This window comes from Bolinopsis microptera, chromosome 10 (assembly GCF_026151205.1).
Source record: "Bolinopsis microptera isolate Bmic1 chromosome 10, MBARI_Bmic_1.0, whole genome shotgun sequence".
In the NCBI taxonomy this organism is placed as follows: Eukaryota; Metazoa; Ctenophora; class Tentaculata; order Lobata; family Bolinopsidae; genus Bolinopsis; species Bolinopsis microptera.
In genome coordinates, this window is record NC_087081.1 from 2,820,308 (window position 1) to 2,839,460 (window position 19,153).

Here is a 19,153-nt window from a genome sequence, read left to right on the forward strand (position 1 = left end):
TTCACCAAGAACACTAAAAAACGTCGGGCCTTCTATCTATCTCAGGTTAGAAGTCATTTCGAACACTGCACAATTGTCTGGCGGCCTCATTCAGAAACCTCGGTGGAGAAACTTGAATCGATACAAAAAAGAGGTATCAAGTGGATCCTTAATGATATTTACTTGAGCCTTAGGGACAAAAAAAGGTATTTCATAGCGTGTAAGGAACTAAATATCCTTCCACTCTCGGTAAGGTTTGATTACAAGGATATATTATATTTTCATAATATTTTTTATGACATGTCAGTTGTGACATTTCCACCTTACTTACGTCGTTTCATGGGAAGTAGGTTAAGGCGATCACATCTAGACGATCTCAGTATGATTAGTGACATTTCTCCTCAAGTTCCACAAAACCTTACGTCAAGCCAGACCAGATGTTCAGGCATATCTAAGTCTTACTTTTACAGAGCACACATTCTTTGGAATAAACTCCCTTATGAATTAAGGCAAATCTCAAGGCCATCCGTGTTTAAAACCCATTTAATTAAGTACCTCTGGACAGTTCTAAACGACCATATAACATCCTCTGACAGTTAAACAATTTACCTTAATGTAACTATATTGTCTAAATATAAATTGATATGAAGTATAATTAATAAAATATGTTAAATAAAGTGTGTTTATAATTATGATTTATGGTACATTGTTATTTATTATATTTATATTTTAGGCTGTAACCTTATTAGTTCAATGGAATAAACCTAGCATGCCTTGGTTGCAGCATCGCTTCACTTATAGGTGCATTTAGGGCCCGATGTAATTGCTATGATCAGTTTACTGGTCAACTGGTGTTTCGGTGTCCCTTATTTTGTTTACACTCGGTCACTTGTCAAGGCATGTAAGGTCATTCGGCGATATTTTCTTTGAAATAAAATGATGTATTTGTGTAACAATTTGAAAGTTTATTGATAAAAAAATTATTAATACTTTATTTCAGGTAAATTCTCGGATGTGAACAGCAAAGAGAAGAAGAATCAAGTAGATTTCGCTCTGTGGAAGAGTAGCAAACCCGGAGAACCATTCTGGGAGAGTCCCTGGGGCCAAGGTCGACCAGGCTGGCATATCGAGTGCAGTGCTATGGCCGAGTAAGTACTTTGTAATTTCCATTTCGTTTTGACAGTTATTCAAATTCGAATTCTCCTTCCACGCCTCTGCTCACTCGACTCCCCCACCTTTCTCTTTTATTTTATATTTACACTGGTTAGCATATCAGTGAGCATACATTAGGATGTGGGGAATTCACTCACGAATGGGAACACAGACAATAAATGTGTATGGAAATCTTGTGAATATAATCACACAAATCTGTACATAGAATATATAACACTGAACTCCAAAAAAGCAAGAGTAGGGAGTAGGAGGCCAAATCTTAATTTTATGTAATAAATTGTCCAAATTGACAGCATTTCTTGCAATACTAAATGGAATATTTTTGGATGATTTTGCTAACATCCTATAAACTTCAAAGGTCTGCTTGGTTTGAAAAGAAATCCCTGAAGAACATCGAAATTTCGGAAATTCGCTCCATTATATTAAATATCAGATGTCTAAAACCGTACCTGTTCACATCGTTCACATTTCAAAAATGTATGTTTCTAACCGCTCAGATCATGGCACTAAGTCGATTCAGATGGTAGTCTCCCGAAGACTCTCGATCACGTTGTTGTCTTCAGTAGTTGAGACTGTAGTGCCAACTTGAGTGGATCTCCCTGATAAAATTGTTTTTCAATTTGCAGTGATAATCACGACGGATTTTTAGTTCAAGGTGATTACAGTTAAGTGATTACATTGAAGAGTTTTGAAATTGTGAAGAGAAACTGTTTGATCCTTACCTGGGTTAACGATAACATCTGATAAGTACGAAGAGGTCTGTTTAACCCTCGTTTTCAGAAACTCCCGAAAACTGCCTACAGTAATACTGTAAACAAAGACATTGGCTACAACATTTAAATACATAAATGTATCTGTAACTCGAGGCGCATTCACTCGGTAGGTGTAACTCTTGACATACGGCCAGATTACCATGTGAATAGATGTTGGGAGTGAAGAAAGCAAATGCATAGTTGCTGTGAGAACCACTGTGGCTATTCCCTGCCACCGGACATTCCCACGTGTTTTAAGGGCTACTTCTCGTGCATACCGCAGATGTTTCACCAACAGGATGGATGTAACCACCATTATGACTGTTGGTATCGCTACAAATAATCCTAAAATTATAAGTTTTAGAAACTTCCAGATATCCCCAGTAGAATTATAACTGCAAGTGTAAGTAGTTTGATTCACCCCCAAATCGTCCTTGTCAACAATGAGAATGGTCAGTGGAACACTACAAGATAAAGCCCATAGTGCAGCACAAACCCCGTGACCTCGCATTCTTGACCAACACTTTGCTTTCAACGGTCTTGTAACCATCAGTAGCTTACTTAGCCAGAGAGCCCAGGTGTAACGTTCAGCATCGTTCTCGATCTTCTTTTGTATTGCTGAGTTTAGGGTCGAGGACTGGTTTGACGTCATAACCTTACTAAAAATGAAGAGATGTTGATTTTTCTTGGTGACTGATTAACATTATATACAGAATTTTCATTTGGGGGCATGATTTTGTCGAAATGTTTAATAATAAAGATATCAAGATATAACAACGTCAAACAAGCAGAGCCAATTTACTAAATTCTTTAGGTATGCACAAATTCATGTTTAGGCAGCGATGAGCAGAAATAATTTTAAATATTAAATACCCTAAATACAACCAGTACGCATAATTACAGTACTCAAATAATTCTATAAAATCATCCATCAATACTTACTAAGCTACCGATTCAACCGTACACACCGTTATGACGCAAACTTAAGTCGACCACTACCCAAGAGCTATGCTGAGACGGTAGCAGATGGTAAATGTATAACGAAAGGAACAACAGCTGACTCGATGATTACTTTAGAATTTTGTCTGTTTTAATTTTAGAAAACAACTTTGTCTTAAAAGTTGGCAGAAATTCTATGTTTTATTCATTGTTTATTCAAGTAAATAAGATAAATTCAAAACAATGGTACGTCATCCTCATTAGACCCTAATTAAATCCTAATGATCCTGCCCACCTTAATCTCAATTTGTTTGCCTTCCTAATGGAGCGTAATGATAAGCAGAGGAGGAACGTTACAGCAAGTATTACCAGTGGACCAAGTGTTAGAAGGTGGAAATAGTTTTAATTAGAAAGGTCCAGACATTTTCACATCCCCGTAGATTGCATTTTGTGGGACATATTCCATGGCTGTCACTAAAGGCGCGATGCTATGACGCTAAACGAAAAAGAAGGGCCGTAAAAGGTCTTAGTATGCAATTAAAACTAGTAATGGGGGGATGCAACGTCAATTAATGTCAGTATTCCATAAAAACCCCAACTGACATTGACATTAATTGACATTAATTGACATTAATTGACATTAATTGACATTAATTTGTCTTGAAATTTGAGATTATCATTATTCGATAAATATTCAAGATATTCACGTCTATGTAAGTTAGACCGGTTCAAAAAACAAAATGTCCTTGAATAATTATGAGTATGTTCTTATCTGTTGATCCTTAGGTTCAAAGACCACCAAAAAAAATTTCAGCTTCAAACTCTTCCATCTTCGGTCCCCACCGGCCACGCCCATATTTTATTGGTTTCTTATACAGGTAAAATATCTAGAATCGGCTTTTTTAGTATGAAGGAGTAATGCTAGCTGTTTGAGATTCGTTATTCAAATATAAATGTCATGAAGGCATTTCGTTTAATGTGGGTTTTAAGTTCTGATGATGTTGAGAACCACGCCCTTGGATGGCCACGCCCATTTAAGAAAATTAAATTTCGGAAAACCGTATTATTTTAGTTTTATTGTTTAATGATCTGAATTTTTTCACATTTCACATTTCCATATGTGATAGTAGTGAATAAATTGATAATATAAACGTTCTAAAGTGCTAAAAATATGGTAGAACTACATAATCTCTGGTCGAAAAATATCGTGTCAATTAATGTCAGTATTCCAAAATTGTGCAAAACTGACATTGACATTAATTGACATTAATTGACATTAATTGACATTAATTGACATTAATTGACGTTGCATCCCCCCCCCCCCCCCCCCCTAGTAATTTATCAATCTGGGATTGAAAAATGAAGATTCAGAAGGCATCAGGTGTGTTAGACCTCCTCAGGAGTATTTAGTACAGTCGTTAATCGACTGTAGTAATTAGTATTCAGTATTCCTATAATGTTATTATTATTTATATGGCAGCTGTTCTCGTTATATGTCCCATTATTATAGGTATACTATTTTAATAGTATTTTATCATAAAGGCACACAGTAAGACACAGACTTTTTAGCGGTATGATTAGATGTGATCACACAATTATACCTCTTTATACTTTTAAATGGTTCTCCCGCAAAAATTTAGTCTTGAGTCTTGACTAACTTTCAATGTTCATTGAACAGATGTTCCTATTGAACAGTATACACTAGTTTGGTGTCTACTTTACTTAACATTTTGCCATATTAATTTCCGTCCGATACAGCAATTTAGTTGCGTTAGCCTTTCAGTACATACAATTTATTTCATTAAAATCATCAAACTAATTATATAGGTTTCAACAAACATGTGGGGTAATGCATCGGCTTGCGTAATTATTACTCAGTAAAATGTAGCATTATCACAAACAATCGCACAATCTCCGCCGGCTGACCTCACCAACCCTTCTCTCTAACCTCCCTTCCTATCCAATCTCATCACCCCACTTCTTTCCTCCTCCTTCGTATCCTCTTTCCGTTCCCTCTAGTTGACTTAAACTACGAGTTCGTAGCGTATCGAGCAGAAATACCGTAAGGCATTCTACTATAACTATCAGAAATCTCGACCGCCAATTCTAAATCGGTGCACTATAAGTCAACGTGAACACAAGAACTTGCTTTGTCAAATATTCATGATCTACATATTTATTTGATCTAATTAACTGATAATCACCGCCTAATTAACATCTCATTACAGTTCTATCTGCAACAACCAGCTGGATATCCATTCTGGAGGGGAAGACTTGTTGTTCCCTCATCACGATAATGAGATCCTACAGGCTGAGGGTTACTCTAACTCAAAACAATGGGTTAGTTTTATTTGTACTTACTTTTAGGTTAGTAAGTTTTACTGTACGGAATGTTTGCATTAATTTAGATTTGTTCAGTGATGACTGTACTGGACCAGGAGGAAATTATCAGTTTCAATTTTCAATGGGACAAAAACATTGAATGGACAACTTTTTGGAAGGTCCTGTTAGAATAATACATTGGTAAACAACATTATTTCCAACTGATTATTTATTTGTGACTACCATTTCAATTCGTTATTAGTCGAAGCTTTGATTGATCAAAGCCCAGGATTTTTCTAATAGAATTAATCTAAATACTTTTCAGGTGAACTATTTTATACATGCTGGACATCTCAGCATAGAAGGTTGCAAAATGAGCAAAAGTCTGAAAAATTTTATCACTATTAAAGACGCTTTAAAAAAGAATACTGGTCGTCAATTGAGGGTGAGTTTGCTTTGATAGTGATATATGCTGAAACTATGCTTGGTGTAGCTTGTTGGGATAGTATAGGAATTCTGGTTCCTATAGTTGGGAATGAGGTAGTTGTCTGTTCACAGATCGCCCTCTAAACTTACAAGGAAATATTTTCTGAAGATCCTTGATATATAAGCAACATTTGACAGAGCATTGTGTGGAGTGAGCTATGCGCCCATCCTTGGAGAACTCGGCGAATGTCCTTGCTTTACGGCAGTGTTAAACAAGGAACTGAAACCGAGGGGTTCCGTTAGCTTTTAACTATCAAGAATTTTGGAATAAATGACCTTATGGCGACTCAATTCAATTCCTATCAAAAATGAATAATGATAATCAATCAAAAATAACGAATTATTAATGTTAAAATATTTCAGATACATTTCCTGTCCCACTCTTGGCACGGAGGATTAGATTACAGCGAGAGTGCTATGTCGGAGGCAGTCACAACTGAGAAATATTTTAACGTAAGTGTGCCGGTATAAAGTGTGCCGGTAGTAAGTGTGCCGGTAGCAAGTGTGCCAGTAGAAAGTGTGCCGGTAGCAAGTGTGCCAGTAGAAAGTGTGCCGGTAGCAAGTGTGCCGGTAGTAAGTGTGCCAGTAGCAAGTGTGCCGGTAGAAAGTGTGCCGGTAGCAAGTGTGCCAGTAGAAAGTGTACCGGTAGCAAGTGTGCCGGTAGCAAGTGTGCCGGTAGCAAGTGTACCGGTAGCAAGTGTACCGGTAGAAAGTGTGCCAGTAGAAAGTGTGCCGTTATCAAATGTGTTAGTAGCACAACCTTTTTTTTTATTAAGGCGAGTCAACAAAATGCACGCACAAACAGATGACCGAGACAGAGTATCCACACAGATTATGTACGAAAAAATACTCTTAAGAACACAATAAAAGTAACTATATCAATCACATCTGTTCTAAGATAAAACGATTTTCCTCTCTATCTGAATCGATTAGTAGCACTTAACTTGAACCTAATGGTTTTACTGAATCATAAATCTTTTATATGGACATATTTACAAAGCACTTAGCACATATGTTCGTTATAACTCAACCATAATGTTTCGTTGGTGGTGTGGTAACTCTCAATTACTGGCCAACTCTGGACTATCAAGGCATTTTCGTTTAAAAGAGGTTGTGATTTTAAATACTCCAGTATAAATAAAACATCATTTAAACGCCGTCTGAAGTTGCTTTACAGTTTACAGTTTACAAGTATGAATTACTGTCATATAAAACAGATTTTTGAGAACAGTTTCCTAAATGGATATTATAAAGGCCGCTGTTTAACTCGGACTTTTAAACGGTAAAATCACTCTTAAAGTTGTTTTTCAATTTAAAAACATTACGTAAGTTTAACATAAAACAAGAGGATATTACCTCCAATTTATTTATTTATTCTTTACAGGATTTCTTCCTACTAGTGAAATACCACAAATCGTCCCTGGGAGAGGGTATCTCCAGCTTCACCAAGCTTACACCCCTTGAACTGAAACTCTATCAACAATTACAAGAATGCCAGAAGGTTGTCCACAACGCTCTGGCGGATAGTTTCGATACTCCAACTGCCATGAGAGTCTTAAAATCGGTTGTTTCAGGTGAGGTTTACTCAGAAAAACTACAAATCCAATTTAATTGATTAGAATTAATTAATCATATCAATTGTAAATCAATTATATATATACACTAAATTGACTGATTAAATGTACAGATTCCTACACATATCTGAGCGCACAGAAGGACGCTCCTAATGTGAGACTCCTGATACAAGTTGCAGTGTACATAACTAAGATACTTTCTGTGTTCGGAGTTGCCGGCAGTCAGGACAACATTGGTTTCGCTTCAGGTAACTATCAGTCTGATAATCACGACATTGATTATGCTATTTCTTCATTCTTTCAACTAAATTATTTTTATTCTGTTGTCGCTGGATTGTAGAGGATACGTTTTGTACCAAATCTAACAACCAACTCCAATTTAGCCGGCGAAGGTTCTGTCTCAACGGACGAGGTCGCGCTTCCGTTCGTCAAAGCATTGTCCGAATTCCGTGATGAAGTGCGCGGCTCAGCACGTGAGCTAAAAGCGTTTGACATTCTTAAAAAGTGTGATAATTTGAGGGATAACGTGTTGCCGGAACTGGGAGTCAGGTTGGAGGATAGGGAGTTGGGTGATCCTGCTGTGTTCAAGGTTAGTGTTTCTTTTGATTATTTATTTCCCGGAAGTGGGATTTTTTTCGACTCGTTACAATATTTATTTCAGAATATTGTTGACTTGAAAACATGTCCAACTCTTTTTGATGATGTTATAAAAATTTTGACTCGCTGAAAAAAATTTATTGTCAAATGTCAAACACAAGGGATTACTTTTTTCCGCACTTTATAATAGTTTATTTTTCTCTTCAACGATGCCCTATGATTACCATTGTCGCCCCAGACCTAAAAATACTGTGGACTTGACACTTAAGCATGAGGGTCTCTATAAAACATAAGGAAGATATTATCAATGTCAGTTCGTTTGTCAGAAGCATGTGTAAACAGGTTGATGACACGCGCATCTAAAAAGTTGTCAAATCACGGACAATTTCCGTCATTTATATTTTCGGACGTCCAAAAGTTGACGCCGTAAACTCTGGTTACATTAGTGACTGATGATTACCCTTTTCTTCAGTAACATTAATTTTTCTCATTCCCTACAGACGGTTTGTCTGATTTAATTAATTGTATCCCTGCAGTACTATGTTTCGTGAACGTAATCTAGATGGCTAACGTTGCACTTTTCACAACACTATTTTTGCAGATTGATGATAAAGAAACGCTGCTGCGTGAGAAAAAACAAAGACAAGATGAAATAGTGAGGAAGGAAAAAGAAAAGGTGAGTTTAGCTTAATATAACCGTTCTCCCAGTTTTAATCACATTTATGAATCAAGACTTTATATCTGTTTAAGTGCAACTGTTAACTCTATTTCCGTATTGCGTAATATTGTGGCATAAATTTTCGCTAAAATCGAAATTAATCAATATGATTTCACTTGAGAATGACAGTTGAGACCAAATACAAATGCTGCGTCTTATGTCGACCATCAAGAACACGTTACGACGTTTTTTGAAACCTTGTAAATTTAAAGACACAAAACAGATGGGTCTCACTTACAGTTACAGCACTTTATCTGATGGTAACATTCTAGAACGTAACTAGAACAAACATACTGATATCTCTATTTGTTTTTAACTGATTACAACACTACAAATATACATTTATTGAGGACATTACAGAAGGAATTGATTTAATGTAGTCCGAAAAGTCCTAGCCTAACTCTCCTCACCCCCTAAGATAGTGTTACTCTTGTCTCATATATGGGCTATAGTCAGTGGTCGACCGGGACCCGGCCCCGGCCAAAATTGTCTACGTTAAGTACGTTTAAATATAGAAAATACAACATACGGCTTAAATTAGACTACGGCTAGTAACATAAAAATCGTGGTTCTTCCTCAGTATGATCAGACTTTTCAATTAATCGTCTCCGAGAAATTTGCAATAAAACATACGTAGAAACTAGAAAGTAGAAATACTGCACTGCTAGCAGTAGCTAAAACTAGCTAAAACTACGGCTCAACTTAAACTACAAAGCCTAACATTTATGGTAAATTTTGGTGAACCGAGCCATATTTGGATGTGGGATTACTTTTAAATCCCGAGGTCCAGATAAAGTAGCAGCTGAGGGTTATCCTCAGTTCCGAGTTGACGATTAGAAATTAAGTATGGATCTCAATTCTCAGGATAATGAGGATTATCCTGAGTAGGTTCACAGCACGAAGTTGTGGTTTAATTCTCAAGTCGCTGAGGATAAGCCGCACCTATCAAACTCATGTTTCAATTTCTGACTTCAGTTTGGTAAACTATAAAGATTTTTTAAATTTCAAGCAAAAAAATTAAGTTTTTACTTGCAAGCCCTCATGGAGCGATCAAAGCTTTAACAAAATTAAATATCATTTGAAATGAAATAAAATGAAAGTCTCTAAAATGTTTTATTTTACTTCTCTTGGAGAATCTCATACTTAGTCTCCCTATCGTACACCATTGTCCCCACAAATCCAACGAAAGAAATGAAAAGAAAGATACCAACCACAGAGTAGGGGCTCACATAGAACAATAAATAGACACACGCCGTCCCGAAAACGCCTCCTATTTTTCCACAACTGTTGATGAAACCAGTTGCTGTAGATCGGATGCAAGTGGGGAAACTTTCTGGTATCATGATCCAAAGTGTGGTATTCACAAAGGTCTCGACAATTTTAGCGATTATCGTTGTTGCAAAAGTGAACGAATCGTTAACACAAACAAAGAGAGTTGCTATCGATAGCAACATGATAAAAGTTGCCACTCTCATCGGTATGAGCCGGCCAATGCGTGGCACTAAAATCACAGCCGCTATTGAACCCGAAAGACTTGCTACAGTGGCAATCGTTAACTTCAAGAGATCACCTTGGGTCAAGCTTTGGCATGTATTTTCATGTTGTGCTGTTTTAACGTCTCCGCACATGTTAGCACTATAAATGAGAGGTAGCCACACTATCAGGCCAAACCCAATGAAGATGTCGCAGAAGTACATGACGGAGAGGGCGATGGTTGACTTTCTGTTGTCCTTGTTCAAGATTTTGGTGTATGACCCCAATTTTTCATCATTAAAACAGGCCATTCGTATGTCTTTTTGTAACTCTCTTCTGTTTAGCTTGGCCATGGTCCTGACAGCTTTCATAGCTTTTTCCTGTTGTCCACTGACACAAAGAAATCGAGGGGATTCAGGAAGAGCAAGAATCAAGATTAAAGCAGGGATGGCAGGCAATGAGACAATAATGATCAACCACTGCCATCCAACATTGTTTAGGACTAGAAATGCCACTCCGCTGACTATTCCTATGCTACCATGTGCCCCAAAAATAAACCCTAGGACTCCATAGACTCGATACTTGCTTTCAGCAAACTCAGCGGTGTAGCAGACTATGCAGCTGAGATTAATACCAATGCATGCACCAGTCACCAACCTAGTTGCAAGAAAGACCCACTTATTTGGCGATAAGGCGCCACCAATTGCTGCAAATAACAATAAAAGTGTCGACCATTGAATCACAGTTTTCCTTCCGTATATGTCTGAAACTTTCCCGAACATAATTGCAAACAGTGCGTAAGAGCCATACGTTGATATTGTGATAGCTGCTTCAAAACCTGCAGTTAGTCCCCATTCACATCTCAAAGAAGGAAGAATAACTGCCATAACAGTCAATTCAGCATAGTCAGAATACGCCACCAGAGCAACTAAGGTCCAGTAAAGATATTGTGCAGGACCAAGTCCTATCATTTCATAGATCTCGTTCAGTTCAAGCAGCTTTTCATCCGACGCTTGTGAGGTTGACCCATATTTGGCGATGGTATTGGTGGTGTCTCCATCGGTTGTGATTTCTGTTATTTCATCTTCATCCATGATTGTTTATTTATCTGCCTGTGCTGGTGAAAAGTTGAGCTTCAGCAAATTAAAACGTTTGGCACTAGTTACTACAGTTTTAAGTGCGTAATTCTAAATGCAAAACAATCTGCCAAGTGGACTCGTAAAATGTACATACGATCAGAACGCGGTGTTACGAGACACAGAGGCAACACATAAGGGGTCGTTCACATATTACGTAATCAATATTTTGGCAATTTTTACCCCCCCCCCCCCCCCCTCCCCCCTCCGTAATTAACCGTAATCAAGACCGAACCCCCCCCCCCCCCCCCCCCCCCCCTATATAACTATATTACGTAATCAAGATTAGACTTCAAACTTACGCGAAAACGGTCCCGGGGGTGAACTGTCGTTCAAGAGAAGCTGCAGCGTTAATGGTTAGGCACAGAGCTGCAAACCTGACCTACGTCGAAGCCCTGACTAAATTTGGTCAGTTAACAAGCATGAAGACACTACCCGCTGTAAGAGCTGCTTTGAAAGACCTCTATGTTCTTAAACGTATAGATATTGTGTAATTTTGTCGTTGATTTAATTTTGTCGTTGATTTAATTTTATTACTGGTTTAATAATTTTATTACTGATTTAATTTTATTACTATCTATTACATGTTCATGTTAAGCCATTTATTTATTAAAAGTTATCACAACGGATTAATGAATGAAATAATCGCAAAGCACTTACTAAACGAAAATTGGTTTAAAAACCGAAAATTTTGATTACATAATTAACGAAAATTATCCAATTGGTCTTTCGAAATCGGTAAAAAATTAAAATGTTGATTACGTAAGACCAAACCCCACCCCGCCCCCCCCCCCCCCCCCCCCCCCCCCGTAACCAACCGTAAGCATTTAAAACCCCCCCTCTGCTGATTACGTAATATGTGAACGACCCCTAAGTGCAGTGGATGCGGATTTGCTCTATTGACATAATACCGCACTTTCTCGCACTATCGACCGATATTCGTTCTATCAGATTTGTGCACTTCAACTTGGTATCGCTGTGTACAACGAGATAAGAACGACATGCCCATAACTATGGTTAGGGTCAAACATTTTTCATGACGTATCATTAAATAGATCGGAAAGTGGAATTACTTTTAAAACTCAGGAAAAACATGTAATGATGGATAGAACAATTTTTGTTCCTAAAAATACGGGGTTCGGGTGCCGAGTACTGTATGTGACGTTGGAGTGGTGCACTGGTGGGTCATATGATGAAGGAATAGGGACAAAATATCAAGGAACAGACTTGGGAGACTTAATATAAACGAACAATCAGCATAAACGTAACCCTTTAATGATCTCTTAATCAGCCATTTTTACTGCTTACGACAAACAACAACTGCAAAACAGACTGAACAACAAAATATATCAAATGTATACATTTAAGTTTAACTATATATCACTAATCTATCATTCACATTCACGCCATGTGGCACATTTACACTTAACACATTCCGGTTACATTTCATCATTAGTCCCTAGCTCGTTTCAATCAATAGAAATATAACAGTCGTTACAAGAATGTACGGGGGGGGGGGGGGGGGCACGTTAGTCGATAACTTAAAATCAAATTTCCAATGGTTATAACTAACCTGGAGAGTCACCTGTTCATCGAACTTAAATCTGCGCAGTGGGCTCAGATTCGCTCTATTGACCTAACACTGTTATTGACCTAACACTGCTATCAACTTTTTCGCACAATTAGCCGATATTCGTTCTATCAGATTTGTGCATTTCAACTTCAGGTATCGCTGTGTACAACGAGATAAGAACGACATGCCCATAACTATGGTCAGGGTCAAAAGTTTTTCATGACGTATCATTAAATAGATCGGAGAGTGGAATTACTTTTAAAACTCAGGAAAAACAAGTAATGATGTATATAATAGTACAACTTTTCTTCCTAAGAATACGGGATTTGGTGCTGAGTACTGTAGGTGACGTTGGGGTGGTGGGTCATAAAATAAAGGAATAGGGACAATATATCAAGGAACACACTTGGGGGGACTTTATATAAACGAACGATGAGCATATAAACGTTATTTACCAGCACTACATGTAATGATGTTTTCTATGAAAGAAAGCTACGTTTCTCAATAGAGGTTACACTGCTATACAGTATACATCAATATACGCATATTAATAACAATTTCTTTGTTCAATGTTTTTTATTTGTACAGGGTATTAAGTATCTTAAACAATAATCTCAGAATGTGTGTTTTCTGTGTGTTTTCTGTGTGTGTGTAATTTCCGAACGGCTTAATCAAGAAAACGGTAAGAGTTACGGGGCTGGTTTTTTCGGTATAGTGCCGACTAAAATATGAGGAAGCCAAATGGTAAAGTTTTTTTAAATCGGTCGGTGGTAAGTGGTTTAATTGATAGTTTTGTACCACAAATGTTACATAAAATGGCTTGAGCAGCTTTATCAAGAAAACGGTAAGAATTATGGAGCTCGCTCTCTCTCCCATTACTGCATATGTAGCTGCATAAGTAGCGTCATAATTGGGTTTTCCGGGTAAGATTCGCTGTAATGTTATACCCTAAGCTTATTAGGAGAGGGGGCACTGTTAGTGTTTGGGGTCTGTTAAGACTGCAGAGAGAGTTCATACTTTCATACGACAATGTTATGCTTGTTTTCAAATATAATTGGCGGGTGTGGTGAGGAGTTAACAAGGGTTAATTTCTAAATCGATTTAAATAAAAATGGAAAGCGGTTGAAGACGGGAGTGATTAAGTGTTATAGTCGGTGTTCGGACCTGATGATCATGGAATGTGGTGCCTAATAATGACTTAATTATCCACAAGAAAGAACTGATTATGAGATTATTGTTTAAGATACTATTGGATACGTGAGGGCACTTCGAATAGAATTGGCAATTGCCAATTTCCTCCCAAACCCATTTTCAGACTCTTCTGTGGCCCACTCGCTTCGCTCGCAGCGGCTAAGTTACTTTCCCAACAGGGGCGTGCGCAGGATTTTTAAAAGGGGTGGGCGAGGAGGCTACTGCGGCAGAGGCTCGGGGGCGCAGCCCCCGGAAAATGTTAACTGGATTATATGCTAAACCGATAGGATATCAATACAGAAGGTTCAAAACAATTGATTAGACACTTGGTTATTAGTAATATTTTAAGGGGTGCAGCCTCCGGAAAATTTTTAACTGCATCGCATCATAAGCTAAACCAATAGGATATCAATACAGAAGGTTCAAAACAGTTGATTAGACACTTGGTTATTAGTAATATTTTAAGGGGGCAGGGGGCGCAGCATCCGGAAAATTTTTAACTGGATTATATGATAGACCAATAGGATATCAATACAGAAGGTTCAAAACAGTTGATTAGACACTTGGTTATTAGTAATATTTTAAGGGTGCAGCCTCCGGAAAATTTTTAACTGGATTATATGATAGACCAATAGGATATCAATAGAGAAGGTTCAAAGTAGTTGATTAGACACTCGGTAATATTTTGGATTCAAAACATTGGACAAATTAAAATTAAAGATGGCACGAATTTTAAGTCATTTAGAGAGGAAAAATTTCCTCTCGATACCCAATGATTGAACTGCTCTTTGCGGACTGCAATTGTCAGTCGCTAACCAAGAAATTTCCTCTCAGATGCCAAAAATTTCCTCATTCTTCCCAAATTTCCTCCCAGATATCTGTTGGGTTTGCCAACTTTGTGGATATGGGAGAATTGCTCACCTAATGCGGGTTTTGACTCAGTGGATAATTACTCCTATCCTTTTTAACTGCGGCAGTGAAATCCCGTCCGAAGGCCGGGTTACACTAGTAGCATAATAACAAGGTTGCCCAGAACAAACTGCCCACACGCAACCCTTAAATGATCTCTTAATCAGCCATTTTTAATGCTTACAACCAACAACAACTGCAAAGCAGACTGAACAACGACCTATATTACATGTGGCCATAACACTAACAGTCCTGATATGTGTTTACACATAACATAATATAACTTTTGTATGAGTGTACAAGTAAGGGGGGGGGGGGTGGGGGGGGGGGGGGGTGGGGCACGTTAACTCGAAATCAAATTTTCAATGTTATAACTAACCTTAGAGTCACCTGTTCATTGAACTTCAAAAAAAGTATCCAATCTTACCAAGAAATGAGACATGTTGTTACTCAGAAGACCATTACTCGGTAATCATTGCTATCATAGACTGGTACTCTAGTGGGATAAAGGATGTCGTACAATGCAATTGTAAACCACACCCCACGGAGGGTGCAGCCTGCAGGCGAACCAGAGGATATATTGTAGTGTCTTCTAACCGTGGTTTGTTTCTGCATTAGGGGTCGTTCACATATTACGTAATCACTTGTTGTACAATATTTAGAAGTTAGAGAGTAGCTAATTCATCAACAAATAAGTATCGTGACATGAGACCATAATAAAGAATACTGTGTATTTAGTGTGCCTATGTCAAACTTTCAAGGTGCCTTTCAAGGTGACAGTTTATCTGGAAAGCTATTCACACTTATTCTTGCAGCAGCCTTACACCACCTCAGAGCTGTATCTGGGAGACCAAACCCACCAGTATCAGAACTAGGTTTTCCAACTGAGTGGGAATATTCAGACGATTGTGGACTTTGCTGACGAGGACATCGAGAAACTGAGAATTTTCCTTCCTACAGTGAAGAAGATTCTCAAAGACTGGAACCTCCAAGTAAATGAAAGTAAAACTGAATTCAGTACCTTCTACCTGGCGAAAAAATCTGATAAAGACACAAACGGTCAGCCATTAGCTAATAACGAACCATGGCGAAGTAACAAGTCACTAGGTTCCTTACTCTGTACTGAGAAGGACATTCAAAGAAGGAGAATCCTAGCTGAGATTGCTTTTAAGAACTTTGGAAAAGTATGGTTGTCCGGTAAGAAAATTTCCCTTGAAAGAAAGCTGAGGTTATATGATGCTCAAGTTGTATCTGTATTGATTTACAACTCAAATAGTTGGAGTCCTAAGAAAGCAACCATGGAGAAAATGGACACACTCCATCGTAGACACCTCAGGTCCATTTTAAACATCAAATGGCCTAAAGGTATGATAAGCAACAAAGCATTGTATGAAAGGTGCAAAGTTGAAAAGTTATCCAAGCGTATTGAACACCAGCGGTGGAAGATGTTTGGACACATTCTCAGGAGTATGGAGAACACCCCAGCCCAAACGGCTCTCTCTTCTGCTATTGAATCAGATAATTTATTCATTGGTAGATTGGGGAGACCTAGAATGAACTTGTTATCGGTTTTAAGAAGTGATTTAAGTAGTAGAAATTTGCAAATGGACAACTTGCATGAATTGAACGAAATTAGAGATATAGCTGCATGCAACAGATGTTGGGAAAATCTTTTTCAAGGGTACAGTTTACCGCATTAAGGTATTTTTAAGAATCATTTTTGTCGGTAAGATCCTGTTTTATAATAATAATAATATGTCAAACTCAATATCTATAATCAATAACTTTAACTCAAACAATTTGAAGGTTGGGGTTGGAAATTGCAACCGAATATTGAATATTATTTGTTAAAACCACAACCAAAAGCATATTATATAAAGATTTTTTGAATGTTGAGCCAAGAATATAGTTTTTTACCTACAAACACGGAAAGATCAAAGCTTTGAAAAAATTTAACATCGCTTTTGAAATTTAACATCTGGGATACACGAATTGGAACTTTTTGCAGTAGTTGATACACAACATTTTTATAATTTTTCAAATAAGATCTCGCTACATCTGCAATCTCTAAAAGGTTTTATTTCACTTCTCTTGGAGAATCTCATACTTAGTCTCCCTATCGTACACCATTGTCCCTACAAATCCAACGAAAGAAAAGAAAAGAAAGATACCAACCACAGAATAGGGGCTTACATATTAGGGGCTATTTATTAGAACAATAAATAGACACACGCCGTCCCAAAAACGCCTCCTATTTTTCCACAACTGTTGATGATACCAGTTGCTGTAGATCGGATGCAAGTGGGGAAAATTTCTGGTATCATGATCCAAAGTGTGGTATTCACAAAGGCCTCAACAATTTTAGCAATCATAGTTGTTGCAAAAGTAAGCGATTCATTAACACACACAAATAGTGTTGCTATCGATAGCAACATGATCAAACTTGCCACTCTTATTGGTATGAGCCGGCCAATTCGTTGTGCTAAAATCACAGCCGCTTTTTTTTTTTTTTTTTTTTTTTAAGAGAGGCTGGGCCAAGATAGCCCACGAGAGGATAGCATTGAGATGCTCTGCCTACCTCTGGGGTGTGGCAACCTTGGGGAAGGTTGCCGGTGAAATCAGAGTGATTGGTGGAGGATGGTGTAAGATGATATATGAGTCAAAATGATACGCTTAAATGCCAGCTGGGTTTGGAAAAGTAAAACGAGACGAGACAGCACATGAAATAATACTTTAAGTCACCCCGGTCTGATCCAGCTCTTCCGGCACAATTAAGCGTTTGGTGCGGTTTGCGAAATTGACAATTGTGGTGATGTGTTGGTTGTCGAATATGTCATTGACAGAGAGGTAGTAGTCCTGGAAATATTGACCTCTAATTTGGGCAATAGCTGGACACTGTCCAAGGAAGTGTGAGACAGTTTCCTCTCCGTCGCCGCACATAGGACAAGCACTGGTGTTTGATTTGCAAATGGTGTGAAGGTGTTTGTTTAACCCGCAGTGACCCGTGATGAGGCGAACTGCAGTTCTGTAATCTTGTCTGTTTTTGCTGAGTGTAGTGTTGAGGTTTTTGATGATTTTGGCATGCTTGTGGCCGAGTGTCAGTTTGGTGTGTCTGGGACCGTCAGTTAACCAAGTTTCCTGATTCAGTCTGTTGACTTTGTTGTCGATTTGACGCTTGATGTAGGATTGTGGAATTGGACACTTCAAAGTGGATTCACTGGTTGTACCAAGCTTGGCCAGCTCATCTGCTTTTTCGTTCCCCCACAATCCGATGTGTGCTGCAATCCATCGTATCTCTAGCGTGTTGTTGGATCCGAGTGCATTAAGAGAGTCGTAACAGTCTCTTGTAGTTCTACTCCGCGTTGAAAGCGCAGAGATAGCTTGTATAGATGAGAGACTGTCAGACCATATGATGATATGTGTGTTGGTATAGGTAGAGAGATATTTGCAAGCTTCAATGATGGCGGTGAGCTCTGTTTGGTAAACAGTGCAATAATCAGGGAGCTTGAATGATCTTTCTTCAAGGGTGGTGTTATTGTTGTCAGTTGTGATGAGCCGCTATTGCACCCAAAATACTTCCTCCACTAACAATCGTCAACTTCAGCAGATCATCTTGTGTCAAGCTTTGGCATTTATGCTGTGGTGATTGAGCTGCTCCACACATGTGAGCACTGTACATCAGGGGTAGCCACACTATCAGGCCAAACCCGATAAAAATACTGCAGAAGTACATGACGGAGAGGGCGATGGTTGACTTTCTGTTATCCTTGTTCAAGATCTTAGAGTATGACCCCAGTTCCTCGTCAACAAAACAGGCCATTTTTATTTTTTCTTGTAATTTTCTCCTGTTAAGCTTGGCCATGGTCCTGACAGCTTTCATTGCTTTGTCCTGTTGTCCACTGACACAAAGAAATCGAGGGGATTCAGGAAGTGCAAGAATCAAGATTAAAGCAGGGACAGCAGGAAGTGAGACAATGATGATTAACCAATGCCATCCAACATTTTTTAGGACTAGAAATGCCACTCCGCTGACTGCTCCTATGCCGCCAAATGCACCTAAAATAAACCCTAGGACACCATAGACTCGATACTTGCTTTCAGCAAACTAAGCGGTGTAGCACACTATGCAGCTGAGATTGATACCAATGCATGCACCAGTCACCAACCTAGTTGCAAGAAAGACCCATTTATTTGGTGATAAGGCGCCACCAATTGCAGCCATTAACAACAAAAATGTCGACCATTGAATCACAGTTTTCCTTCCGTATTTGTCTGCAACGTTTCCGAACATTATTGCAAAGAGTGCATAAGAGCCGTACATTGATATTGTG

General features: G+C 38.4%; 2 protein-coding genes across 2 annotated transcripts in view; one reads left to right on the forward strand and one right to left on the reverse strand.

Moving 5' to 3' along the window:
* Positions 1-19,153, forward strand: part of LOC134821736 (crooked neck-like protein 1) — a 79,265-nt gene that overhangs the window by 39,479 nt on the left and 20,633 nt on the right. The window contains exons 9-16 of the mRNA XM_063832478.1: positions 980-1,127; positions 5,072-5,183; positions 5,491-5,610; positions 6,015-6,104; positions 7,036-7,225; positions 7,339-7,473; positions 7,609-7,814; positions 8,424-8,498. Coding sequence (XP_063688548.1) covers positions 980-1,127; positions 5,072-5,183; positions 5,491-5,610; positions 6,015-6,104; positions 7,036-7,225; positions 7,339-7,473; positions 7,609-7,814; positions 8,424-8,498 — 1,076 coding nt within the window. The remainder of the gene's footprint in view (positions 1-979; positions 1,128-5,071; positions 5,184-5,490; positions 5,611-6,014; positions 6,105-7,035; positions 7,226-7,338; positions 7,474-7,608; positions 7,815-8,423; positions 8,499-19,153) is intronic.
* LOC134821737 (putative transporter svop-1) lies at positions 9,561-11,126 on the reverse strand. Its single transcript, XM_063832480.1, has one exon. It carries the CDS (start codon positions 11,105-11,107, stop codon positions 9,659-9,661), a length of 1,449 nt encoding a protein of 482 aa, XP_063688550.1. The 5' UTR covers positions 11,108-11,126; the 3' UTR covers positions 9,561-9,658.

What these genes read in the sequence shown, in the direction of transcription:
- LOC134821737 (XM_063832480.1), bottom strand. Translation starts at nt 11,107, where the DNA reads ATGGATGAAGATGAAATAACAGAAATCACAACCGATGGAGACACCACC.